This window comes from Acomys russatus, chromosome 11 (assembly GCF_903995435.1).
Source record: "Acomys russatus chromosome 11, mAcoRus1.1, whole genome shotgun sequence".
Classification (NCBI taxonomy): Eukaryota; Metazoa; Chordata; class Mammalia; order Rodentia; family Muridae; genus Acomys; species Acomys russatus.
In genome coordinates this window covers 7852482-7865729 of record NC_067147.1, presented here as the reverse complement: position 1 = coordinate 7865729, position 13248 = coordinate 7852482, and the positions used below count along the sequence as shown (strand labels likewise).

Sequence of the window (13248 nt, the reverse complement as noted above, 5' to 3'; positions counted from 1 at the left end):
CTCCAGCTTCCTTTCTGGCTCACTTGCTAAAGGGGCAAGGTGCAAAAAATTTCTTTTCCTTTGTGTTTTCTTGCTAGTCATTGTCAATGCACAGAACAGTAATTGTAGGAACATTTAAAAAATAATTTATTTAATTGTATTTTATGTGCATTGTTGGTTTTGTTTTGTTTTTTCAAACAGGGTTTGAAGGTTTCAGGGTTTCTCTGTGTAGCCTGGACTCACTTTGTAGACCAGGCTGGCCTTGAACTTACAGAGATCCTCCTGCCGCTGCCTCCCTGTGTGCTGGGATTACAGGCATGCACCACCACGTCCGGCATATGTACATTGTTGTAAGAGTGCCAAATCCCTTGGGACTGGAGTTACAGACAGTTGTGAGCTGCCATGTGGGTGCTGGGAATTGAACCTGGGTCCTTTGGAAGAGTGGACCGTACTCTTAACCACTGAGCCATCTCTCTAGCCCTTTTGTAGGAACACTTAATTAACACGCACAAGCCAAGAATGTGTCTAAATGCTCTACCCGTGTTAGCCATTTAAACTCGAAGCCAGGAAAGTTGCGCCCCCATCTTACTGCTGAGAAAACTGAGACACATACATTCAGTAATCTGCCAAAGGTGGTGACGGTCAGTCCTGGAGCCATGTAGGCTGACAGATGCCACCGAAGCAGCAGAAGCCAAGTGGAGCCCGTCCCGTAGGTGCAGACTGAAGACACGGGCCACGCAGGGAGGAAGCCGTCTCAGTACAGAGTGGCCATGGCCACTTAGATGTTAGCCCAGCAGTGGCCGAGATCCAGGGCTGCCTGGTCCCAGCCCCGTGTGAAGTCCCCTCTCTCTCCTGCAGAGGTGCCCCAGTTTAGCCCCTCTCTGATATCAGAGAAGATTCTGCTGCGGCTGCTCAAGTACCCAGATGTGATTCAGGAGCTCAGGTTTGACGAGCACAACAAGCACTGCATCCGCCATTACCTGTACACCCGGAACAGGCCGGCCGACTACTTCATCCTCGTCCTGCAGGTGAGCCTCCGGCCCTGGCCACTCACCCCGCCCTACACCCGGGAACCTGCGCTTGCTTGCTCTGCGTTGCCCACAGTCTCCCCCAGAGGCCGCTCTTGTACCCACAGGTCAAGGCCTTGAATGCTGCAGGGCTCTGGGGCCAGCACTCATGCCTCTCTGTTCTGTGGAGATGCCCCGTTTAACCCCTCTCCTGCTGCCGCACAGGCCTCAGGGCATCTCTCCAAGCCCCATTGTAACCCTAACCCCATGTTCCTCCAGGGGAAGGTGGAAGTGGAAGCAGGAAAGGAGAACATGAAGTTTGAGACGGGCGCCTTCTCGTACTATGGGACCATGGCTCTGTCTGCGGCCCCCTCGGGTGAGTGGCAGGCCAGGTCCTTGTGACCCTCTGACACTTGTAAATTCAGGGCAGCCTGGATGGCTCATAGCAGAAGGAGGCAGGTAGGGGCCAGGGTTGGCAGGCCTATGGGAACAGAATGGCCTTCCAAGGCCTTCCTCAAATTGCCTTCGAGGGCAAGAGAGGAGTAGAGGGTGTCCTGAGGGAGCGAGGGGACCAGCTGCTGTGGGAAAGACTGCACACAGAGATGAATGATCAGGGACCAGGCAGCTCACGGGCTTTGGAAACTAAAACGATCATGCCTTTGACAGCATGATGAGATTAGAATGGACCAGTAGGGCACCACTGGATGGAGCATCAGCAGCTAAAGGATCAGGGCAGGATAGGAGGCACGTGAAGGACACAGAACTGGGCATGGGGGCATACAGAGTCCTGGTGGTGGGCAGTAGCTCAGAGCCTGCATGCTGTAGCTGTAGATGGCTGTGGCTTCTCCGGGCCTCAGCTACTGCTTTTGGTCAGGTTTGGTTCTGAGAATAAGGAGCTGGGTGCCCCCGAAGATGACCTCTGGCCCTGGGTGGCTCAGCTGTCCCCTGTTTAGGAGGTCATTTTGGGGGATGGGTAGAACCTCAACACTCCAGCAAGTCTCACTGTCCTGGGCTTTGCCTTGTGTGGACACTCTGACTGTGTGCCAGCTTACTTCAGGGGAAAGAATAAAAGCCGTCTTTGGTGTCTAGAACAGGGTATGCTCTAGGCATAGAACAGACTGTCACTCATGGGGAATCCCTGTATCACACTTGTCACTATCCTTTGACAAGAAGCACGCACAGGGCCAGGGCCTCCATGAATATCACACAGCTTAGCCTCTGCCATTCTTGCCTTGCACTATGATGAGCCGTGGTATTCCAGGCTTCTGGGGTCAAGACTGGGGACAAATAAGCTGGCCTCTAGAGCAGGCGCAGCTTGCCTGAACCTGTCTGGGTTAAGGGGGACTGACCTGCCCCTGCCGAGAGCACCCTTCTCTTGTTGCTTCGGGAGTTTTATTTTTTTGTAACTGGAACTCCTCCTTCCCCTGCCCTAGTCTCCTGATGCTGAGATAGTAGGGGTGCAGCAGCTAATGTTTGGGGAGATCTTGTTTGGAACAGCTTGGGGATATAACGGACTCTGCCCAGTGCTGATATAGAGAGTGGCTGGAAGGCCCAAGGGAGATGACTCTGGGCACACTTTTTCTACACAGGGCTCCTTGGTCTATCCTGAGTACCCTTCCCATTAAAATGTGTCCCACTCCCACCCTCCCCTGCTCAAGGTAGCCTGGCCCATTCAATATGCCTCTCCATCCTGTTCCTGTGATGGGTGACCCCTCCCAGGTCACTGACTTCCTCCTCTGTGTTGCTCCAGTGCCTCCCGTGCTGGTGGGGTGTTCCCCTGGCAAACTGAACTCCCTGCTCTCCTGGCTCTCAGGTAACGGAGGCATGCTAGAGAAGTGCACAGCGCCACCTGTTGCTAGAGCTTTGTACTGTAGCTGCACTAATGGCTCCCACAGGCACCTGAGGACTCCCTACCTACTGGGCACTCTTAATGGATATTGTCTCTGTGTGCCACAGTCCTGGAAGAGCCTTACCAAAGGCTCCAATAACGCATCATCCAGGAGACACAGGGACATATGCACGGCTCAGACCATGACCCTGCTGTAGCCTGGAGGAAACGAAGCCCAGCTGGCCAGCACCTCGCTCCAACCCACTCACAGGCCGCCATCCTATCCGTTCTCAGGCCTTCTCATGCTAATACACAGCCTAAGGAGTGAGGCTAGAGCTCCACAGCATCAAGCCCCGCCTCTAAGTCTGGGTCTACTGTTCTTAGCTAAACCCCGGCTCTGTCTTGTTCCTTTCACTTGAAAAATGGGACCAATTCTGGGCCCAGTTCACAGAGCTTTGGTTGGCATTAAGTGACAGAACCAATTTAGAATATTTCTATTTTCTCTGTCATGACTAAAATGTGACACTCATACTTCAGGAAAAGCCAAATGGCAGGTGCTGTCTCTTGACTTGGCCTCTCCTGGGAATCGTGGGAGCAGTTAGAGACATTCAGCTTGAAGGTCCACACATGCACCACAGCTGGGAAAGACCCAGACACCCTCAGATTCTGACCCTGCTGCTGAGCCCTGGACCAACCCAGGCTTGGCAGCTATAAAACTCGACAAGTCATTCAGTCAGTTCCCATTTATAGTTAGATTTATGTTTGTTTAAGAAACAACAACAAAAGCCTCTCTCAGCGTTGTCTCTCTGTCTCTGTTTCTGTCTGTCTGTCTGTCTCTGTCTCTTCTCATGTGTGTGTATGTATGTATGTGTTTGTGTGTTCCTGGGGATGGAACCCGAAGCCTCACACATGCTAGACATCACTGAGCTAAATGCCTAGCCCCCTCCCTCAATTTTTCTTTTTTTTTGCGTGTGAATTTTTCTCTTAATGTTTCACAGTGCACTGTGTGCTATTCTGCCCCCTCCCCACCCCCTCATCTTAAAATAATAAATGAAATGGTGACTTGGTTGTCACTCACTGACTTCAGCCTCCCTACCTCCCTGGTCTTATTCCTGTTTCATGGACGCCCAGGAGTTTATACATCTGTAGCGGCAATCCTGGCGTTTGTATCAAAGATGACACTTTTCCATAAATCCTCTCATCAGAGGACAGGCAAGAAGGCCCAGAAAGTAAAAAGTTCTTGCCACACAGCCTCGCAGCCCCCGAGCTCAGTCCCCAGGTTCTGTGGTGGAGTGAGGTGGCTGAGTGCTGCCCTCTGACCTCCAGGAGTCACACATCCCCACATGCATATTCATGCATGCACCTGCACACACACAAACAAACAAAAAACAAAAGGGCAGGAGAGATGGCTCAGAGGTTAAGAGGTCCTGAGTACAATTCTCAACAACCACCTGATAGCTCACAACCAGCTAGAATAGAGTCCAATGCCACCTTCTGGTGTGCAGGTGTACATGCAGACAGATCACTCATACATAAAATACTTTAAAATTTTTAATATTTAAAAAAAGTTAAAATATGGACTGGAAAGACGGCTCCGTAGTTACGAGTGTGAGCTGCTTTTGTAGAGTGCCAGGTCTGCTTCCCAGCAGCTACATGGCACCTTACAATACTCATGTTCTTCTCAGGATTGGCCTCATTCTGAACTGTCTCACACTCACTATGTAGCCTAGGCTGGGTATGCATGCACCTAGGACTGAGAACTTTAAATGCAGTTCTTTCGACCACTCGGCAATAGAGCTTTTGGCTACTGTGCTCCAGGCCCTGGGCTTGATCCCCAGCACTGTAGCAAACAAATTCAGCTCCTGTTATGTTAATAAGCAGTAACTAAGGTGGCGCACGCCTTTAGTCCCAGCATTCTGGAGGCAGAGGCAGGTAGATCGCTGTTAGTTTGAGGTCAGCCTGATCTACAAAGCAAGACAGCTAAGGCTGCACAGAGAAACCCTGTCTCAAAACAAAACAAAACAAAACAAAAAAACAAAAAAGTAACTAAACAGCATCTTGTCATTCAAATAAATAATAGGAAATATTTTTAATTTATTACAGTCGTGTGTGTATATGTGTACAAGCAAATGTGCACACGGGAGGTCAGAGGACAACTTGTGGAAGTCAGTTCTCTCCTTTCACTCTGTGGCCCCAGGGATTGAATTCATGTCCTTGGGCTTGATGCCAAGTCTTTACCTGCTGAGCCACCTTGCTGGTGCTTAGTGTGAAAATATGAAGTAATAGCACCAGTGCTCCCAGAACGTAAAGAGAGTTTCTGTGTGCATTAGCTCCTTGCACATGGCCATCCTCTGCATAGCCTTACTTAGCTAAAGGCTGCACTGGTCCGTTGAGGCGCTACTGGGTCCAGCGTTCTTTCTCTGTCTCCTCTGTTGTGGCAGCCCCCTCCCGTCAGCTCACAGCCAGCTCCCACTTCTCAGCTGGCGTCTCTGTGTGCTTCATATAAGCGTTCTATAAGCGTGCTCAGAGCTAAGAGCCAAGGATGGGGACAGCTCAGTGCCTCAGTTTCTTTCTTCCTCGCTTGGGTGGGAGGTCTGTGCCACCTCTGTAGCCTCTGGCTTTCTAGGACAAGGGCCTGTTACCCCATTCCTTTGCTAGGGCTGGTGTTTCACCTTTGACCCTCTTCAGAGCATCGTAGGGTCTGACACGCATCATGTTGTCAGGGTCAGATTCATAATGAGAATGCAAGTGATTTCTTCCCTTCTTCTTGAGACAAGGTTTCCTTGTAGCTAAGGCTAGCCTAAAGTTCATGATCTTTCACCTCAGCGTCCTGAGTTCTGGGACCACAGGCATGTGCCACTCGGCTGAACTCATGTGCTCTTCCTTTTAATACATGTATTTTGTTTTAAAATATACAATTTAAGGCATTTACGGTACTGTGCACCTATAATCCCAACACTTAGGAGGTAGATAGGAGAATTATGAATTGGAGGCCATCTTGTGCTATGTAATGAGGCCCTGCTTCAAAAAAGTTAGAAAATTTATTTTACTTAGCCGGGCAGTGGTGGTGCACGCCTTTAATCCCAGTGCTCAGGAGGCAGAGGCAGGCAGATCTCTGTGAGTTCGAGGCCAGCCTGATCTACAGAGAGAGTTCCAGGACAGCCATGGCTACACAGAGAAACCTTGTCTTGAATTAAAAAAAAAATTTTTTTTTTAACCTTGATATTTATGTGTGTCTGCGGGTATGGGTTTCTGAGTCTCTATGTAGAAGTTGGAAGTTATCAGGTCCCTTGATGACAGGGTTACAGGTGTTGGCAGGACTCCAGGCTTGATGCATAGCTACTGGGATCTGAACACCAGTCCTCATGTGTACACAGCAAGCACTCTTAACTGAGCCATCTCTCCGGCCCCTCTCCCACTTTATTATTTTTAAGTGTAGGTCACGTGGTATAAGTTGGTGTTAGACAGGATAGTCGTTTGTCTGTCATGTGGGAAATCATTGTGTTATATTTGACTAATTAAGTGTTTTGTGGCCATAAATATTGTCTTGGATTTTACTTTTTGGTTGGTTTGCTTGGGTGGCATTCTTAATACTTATCATGTGACACATTTAAGCACACTAACTCCATGGCCCAGTGCAGTTAGAGCTTCTGTGTGTACTCCTGTTTGCCCCTGAGAACTGTGTCCTGGTCCTGGTGCAGACGTGGTTGGAGTTCCTAACATCCGTGATTGAGGTCAGGCACGAGCTGGGGTGGGCTAGGGCAGGATCTGTGCTAATGATGTGCTGTCCCCACAGACCGGTCCCCAGCCCACCCGACTCCACTCAGCCGCTCAGCCTCCCTCAGTTACCCAGATCGCAGCACGGACGTGCCACCCTCCTCAACCCTGCCAGGCAGCAACCAGTTTGGCAGCTGCGTTCTGGGCCAGTATGTGTCTGACTTCAGTGTCCGGGCACTCACAGACCTGCAGTACATTAAGGTAAGTCCTTCTCAGTCTCTCACTTCTCCTGTCCTGCCTTATGCATTTAGATGGCTCTGTTCTGGAGCCAGCATGGGCAGTCCAGACCTGAACTTTTTTTTTCTTTAAGAAAAATTAAATAATGCTGGGTGTGGTAGTGCAAGCCTGTGATTCCAGCACTCAGGGAGGCAGAGGCAGGTGGATCTCTGTGAGTTCCAGGCCAGCTAGGTCTACAAAGTGAATCCAGGACAGTCAAGGATACATAAAGAAACCCTGTCTTGAAAAACGAAAAAGAAAAGAATGTCACCTGTTGTATTTCTCTCAGGTCCAACAGTGTACCAGGGAACCACATTCCTAGCCCCGCTTCTTCGAATTTTTGTTTTCTTGAGACACAGTCTGAACATTTAATCCATTGAATGTGTAATCCAGGCTGGCCTCTCAAGCTCTGAAAACCTGCTGCAACCTCCTGAGTCCTGGATTACAGGCATGTACCATCATGCCTGGCTATGACAATTGACGAAGATTGTGGTGGTGGTGGTGACGTGTGTGTGCGTGTGCGCATATGTGCGTGCGTGCGTGCGTGCGTGCGTGCGTGCGTGCGTGTGTGTGTGTGTGTGTGTGTGTGTGTGTGTGTAGGTAGGTAGGTAGGTAGTAGATAGGTCTGTCAAATGATAAAGAACAAAGAGATTTCTGTATCCACTTTCTACATGGGTTCCCAAGCTTGTGCCTTTACCACCTAATGCCTCTTGCTGGCCCCTAGAACATGCTTCCTCCCAGCTCTTTTGGAAGCCACCGCCTGGTCACATCTCTCCTGGCCTGGTTAGCTGCGTCTTTACATCTCAGCCCCTGCGCCTCATGCTCATTTCTTTCTCTTTCTCTCTCCTCTTCCCTCTTCAGATCACAAGGCAGCAGTACCAGAATGGGCTGCTGGCCTCCCGCATGGACAACAGCCCTCAGCTCCCCTTGGATGGCTGTGCCACCTGCTCAGAGAACTTTACTGAGAAGTCTGAGCTGCCTGTGGTGGATGAGACCACGACTCTTCTCAGTGAACGCAACTCCTTGCTGCACAGAGCCTCCCAGGAGGGGGCCATCTGACAGGAGGGCCCGGGGACTCCCGCCCACCCTGCGGGGGTCTCCCCAGTGGGCCCACATGAAGTCAGGGAGCCTGTTAGGCTAGAAGGGGTACAGGTTGAGATCCTGCATAACTGAGTGACCAGACACCCCTGTCCAGGGGACCTGGCTGCAGATGGGGACCTCACTCTGACATGATGCCTGCCCAGCCCAACTAGTAAGCGAAGGCTGGTTTGTTTGTTTGTTTATTTGTTTTTTAAACACTGAGAGAATTTTTAAGCTAGGCTCATTGCTCCTCTTTTTAAATATCATTTCGGGAAGGGAAGACAGGGTTAAGGAACTTTATGTAAAAATAATTTTTTTCCCCCAAGAAACCCCACAAACTTTAAAAGGGGAGAAGGGTTCCTTACCCTGGGAAGCAAGAGCCATAACCTGTTCCCAGAGAAGATCTTGCAGCCTGTGTGTGTCTCTTTCGGAGCTACTCCTCTGCAGCACTGGGGGCCTGGAGCCTGCAGGAGGAAGAAGTCATACTTGGGAAGCAGCGGTCCCAACGAAACATCAACTGCCAGGACTCAGGCATTGAGGTTCCTGAGGCTGAGAGGTGACACAATGGCCCCGGCCTGCATCACAGAGGAATAACGTCTACTCTTGTCAACCGTCGGATGCCGCGATCTCCTGGAACCTTGCCCACAGGCTCTCCTGGTGAGTCAGGACTCAGCTGAGACCCACGCCCTGGCTCGAGTTAGGCATGGTCTTTGGCCTTCTGGGCCAGGCCCTCTGTTTTACCAAAAGTTTCCTCAGAAGGGACAGCCTACATCCGAGGTAACTTGTCGGGCACTCCTGTGCTTTCCAGCTGAAGCTGTGTTAGCAGTTACTACCTACCACCCATACTTGCAAGAAGAGTAGAGGCTCAGCAGTTCACCCAGGAAGATTTCTTCCCTGACTCCCATTCTTACCTCCTTCCTCATCCCTCTAGGGACTGGGGACAGGACGTTGGGAGCCTCCAGTGCTGGGCCATCATGGCCTGGCCTAGGTCACTGGCTGAGGATCACCTGACCTCATTTTCCACTTACTGCCGCCCAGGCAGGGAGGAGTGTACATAAGAACCTGCGGTCCCCCTGCCTGAGGCTCCCCCAGTGAAAGGGCAGTGGATGATAAGCGGGGGCTGGACTCTTGGCACTGTGGAGTGATGCACACCACGTGAAACCCTACCTACCCCAGTGCAACCTGGGAAACCTGAGTGGAGTCAGGCCGTGGGACAGAGCTCCAGCTTCTACTGTGGGAGGCTGGAGGAGCAAGGGCCACATCCACCCTTTTGTTGGGAAGAATAGGAGCTGGGGTGTAAGATCCAGGCAAGCAAGCGAGGCCACGGGCCTTTTGTGTAATATTTATGCACTCCTTTGCTCAGCCAGTGGAGTCCTGTCACCCCAGGTTCTCTGCTGTCTCTGTACCCAGAGCATCCTAACTCCTAGGACCAGGGTATCTTGTGCCTCTGGCTAGTCAAAGGTCTCTTCCACTCACAGACTTTACTCCTAGAAGCCTGGAGAAGAGGGTGGTTTTCAAATACAAGGGAAAAAGATACCAGATCTCTAGTTCCTTAAGAAACCCTTAGTTTTCTATAGCTGCAGCATGCTCTTGGGTCCCTAAAGGAGATACCCAGCTGTGTTCCTGAGAGACCTAAGTGCCAGGTAGAGCAAAACCATGTGGTGGGTGTGAGGCAAGCGTAGCAGGTGTGCATACTTCCACAGCTACCTCTCCGCATGCACAGTCACCATCGACAGGCAGGCCCCCCTCCCCCGCCTCAGTTAGAATCACTTCTTGCAGAGGGTCATAATTATTTCCAAATATTACTGGTCAGATGACTTTGTCCTCCCAGTGCAATTTTTCACTTCCTCTTCCAACCTCTGGTTCCTGGGCTGAGCCATACCCTGGAACTGGCCTGGTCTGCATGTCTTCCCAGGTAAGGAAGACTTTGCAGATGGCATCCAAGTGGGTAGGCAAGTAACAGCCGCCGTAGCAAATGACTCCTATTTATTTTGCATTAAGATTTTAATTTGTATATTTTTTGTGATTTATTTTGGCATTGTTATGAGTTTGACTCTCGGGGAGTTTTGTTGTTATGACTCTTGTGTCTTTTGTCACAAAACAATGATAATATTTGCTAAACAATATATGGAATTTATTTTTGATTGGTAATAAAAAATGAAATGCATGTAAGCCTTGGTGAGCATATAACTTGGGTGTTTTGCTTCTGGACTCTTTGCTGCATGTTGTAGAGACAGAAGTGGCTGGCTGTCACTTGTGACAGCTCAAGGACATTGAGCATTCTGGAACTGTTTGGAAGTGAAATGAAAGAAGAGCTGTAATTTACAAAATATCTATAATCAAAGCAGTTGCCACAAGAGTTGCAGAGTGGCAGCTGCTGGCAAACACGCAGGGCAAATAAATCAGATGGCATGGGACTCTGAGTGGTGGAACAGGGCACTGGAATGAGCACGTTGCCCCTCTTCCCTCCCTCTCTGGGGCCTGAGGGCTGTTTGGGCTCCATGCAATAGTGGGATCATGTTGTTTCACAGCACATGGAGATCACTGTGTGTACATTGATGGACTTCAGGGTTAGTGTCCATCTCCTGAGACGGCTGGCAGAGGGTTTTCTCACTGTGTCACTCAGAACTGCAGCTGTGGAACCCTTCTGTGGAAAGCACACGTACTGAAAGCTAGCATGTGCAGTCCTGGGTCCCCCTGCCAGAGACTCAAGCAAAGCTCAACAATTAATCAACAAAGGTTGTTTTGTTTGTGCTTTAAAACAGGACTTTCTTTGGAGCACCAGCTTCCCAAGTAATGACACGGGAACCTTTTATTAATTATTAAAGCTTGGCCTTAGCTTAGACTTGCTTCCTGACTAGCTCTTAACTTAAATTGTCTGGTTTATATTAATCTATGTTCTACCATGTGGCCGCTACCGCTCAATCTTAGTCCCAGCACGGTGTCTTCCTCCTGTTTCTGCCTGGTGACCTTCCCACCTCTCTCTTTCCCAGAGTTCCTATCTCTGCCTGGAAGTCCTGCCTTCCTCTCCTGCCTTTGCTATTGGCCATTCAGCTCTTTATTAAGCCAATCAGAAGGTGTTGGAGGGAGTGTTTTACAAAGCATTGAAGTAGGCGATGCTTAACAATACCAAAGTCAGATCTGTACTCAGCTCTCTGCTGGTACAGAAATCAGCATTTGAATATACAAAGACTACCTTTGCACAGAAAGATCACCCCAACAGTGCTTGAGAGACAGTGAGTCCAAGCTGGTCTCATTAGATGGTCACCCCTTGCCCCGTCTCCTGAATGCTAGGGTTTCAGACATGCATCACCGTGCCCTGTAATTTTTGTTTTGAGACAGCATTTCTATTATGTACCTCTTGCTGTCTTGGAACTCCATCTGTAGACCAGGCTGGCCTCAAACGCACAGAAATCTGCCTGCCTCTGCCTTCTGAATGCTGAGATTAAAGGTGTGTGCTACCACACCCAGCTCTGGTTGGTTTTTGGAGCAAGGTTTTACTCTAGAGAGCTGGGTGGTCTCCAACTGCCATCCTTTCTCCAATGCCCTGGTCGAGCTGGACGCGCTGCCACACGTCATCCCAACATACAGTAGGCTGAAGGAAGCAGGAGCATGAACTGGAGGCCAGCCAAGGCTGTGAGGGATGACCTTGCCAGTGGTGGGGATGGGGGGTGGGGTGGTGAGGGGTAGGGGGGTGGGGGTGGAAGCACTTGGGTGGGCAACAAAGAGAATGTTCCTGAGGAAAGGGTAACAAAACAGACATGTGTGCACAGGAATGGGAAGAAACAGCATCCGTCTGTTGTCCGTTCCAGATGTGTTTGGTGCTGAGCCCATGCTACACACCCACCGACAGCTTTGTGCTGTCACCTCCACCCAAGGACATTTCTCCCCAGACCTTGCTTGCTCCTCGTTTCATTTCAACCTCTGTTCAAATGTCATTTCCTTAGGGAAGGCTTCCTTGATGGTCTTCACTTCAGGCAGTCGGCTCCTCAATCTCTCTTTATCCTCTCTATAGCACTGCTAGATCTTAAAATGTAGACTTGTTTCCTTCTGTTCTAGCATTAGGTGCTAAGGACCATGAGGGGGGGAGGCTTTTGTTCCTGCCGGAGTCCCAGCCTTTAGGAAAGCGCCTGTGCTGCATGCAGTGGAGGACATGCTTGCCAAATGAAAAAATGAGAGTCCTGGCTGGATCCTTGGCTCAATCTAGTCAACATAACTAGGGAAGGCCACACTGAGTGAGGGATGTTTGAGCTAAGAAATGCAGAAGCTACCGGGAGGCCATACTCCATAACTATGAGGTTTTTGCTGTTACATTTTTATATTTTAAAATTTGTGTGTGTATGTGTGTGTTTGCTTGTACACATGAATATGCACCATACGGTACATAAGTGGAAGTCAAAGGACAACTTTGTGGAGTTGGCTCTCTCTCCTCTCTTTGCATGGGTTTTAGGGATTGAGCTCTGGTTGCAGGTTTATGCAGCAAGTGCCTTTACACACCGAGACATTGCACTGGCCTGTGTTTTGTTTAATACAGGTCTCTCTAGTCCAGGCTGGCCTTGAAATTTACGTTACCCTGCCTCTGCCTCCTGAGTACTGGGATTATAGTTACGAGTTTTAAACAACAAAGAATAAATGTCTTGGGGCTGGAAAGATGGCTCAGAGGTTAAGGGCACTGACTCCTCTTCCAGGGGTCCTGAGTTCAATTCCCAGCAACCACATGGTGGCTCACGACCACCTATAATGTGATCTGATGCCCTCGTCTGGCCTGCAGGTGTATGTACAGAGCACTGTATACATAATAATAAATAAATCTTAAAAAAAAAAAAAATAAATGTCTTGATAAAAAGAAGAAATGCTGTGACCTAAATGTCCACTAAGGAAAATGCCCTAGGGAGGGCCAGTAGGAAACCTAGAGAAAAGTCAAGCGTCCCCACTGAAGTTGTGACGCATCAGAGATGCGGCAAGGAATAGCAGAGAGAAGGGGAGCTTTCTGAACTCAAACTAACCGGTCTGGCAGCCTGGATTCTTTGTATGCTTGGCTACTGACAGTTTAAAGAACCATCTGTTGTTTTCCAAGTTTTACTCAATCTCCTTTTACTCGAGCTTTTTAGCCTCAAAGAAAGTAGTGAGAGAGTTTAAAAAAAAAAAAAAGGTCACTTGAGTCCTTCCTTCCTTTCCTGCAGGTTGTTCCTTGCTAGCGATGGCTTCAGACACGTGACTCATTGCATCACACCATCTGCTTGTCTTGGTGTCAGCGTTTTATCTTAACTCGGAGACACCAAGAAAACTAAAGGCTGAGTTCACTCTAGAGCTCTGGGCCTTTCCCCCTTAAATGCAGCAAGACAGTTCTAATGCAAAAGA

At 49.5% G+C, this 13248-nt stretch overlaps 1 protein-coding gene across 1 annotated transcript in view; it reads left to right on the top strand.

The window, feature by feature from the left end:
- The window catches only part of Cnnm4 (cyclin and CBS domain divalent metal cation transport mediator 4), a 41952-nt gene extending 33276 nt beyond the window's left edge, over window positions 1-8676 (top strand). Inside the window, exons 4-7 of the mRNA XM_051152801.1 lie at window positions 838-1007; window positions 1266-1362; window positions 6611-6792; window positions 7669-8676. Coding sequence (XP_051008758.1) covers window positions 838-1007; window positions 1266-1362; window positions 6611-6792; window positions 7669-7866 — 647 coding nt within the window. The 3' untranslated portion in view covers window positions 7867-8676. The remainder of the gene's footprint in view (window positions 1-837; window positions 1008-1265; window positions 1363-6610; window positions 6793-7668) is intronic.
- The last annotated feature ends 4572 nt before the right edge of the window (window positions 8677-13248 follow it).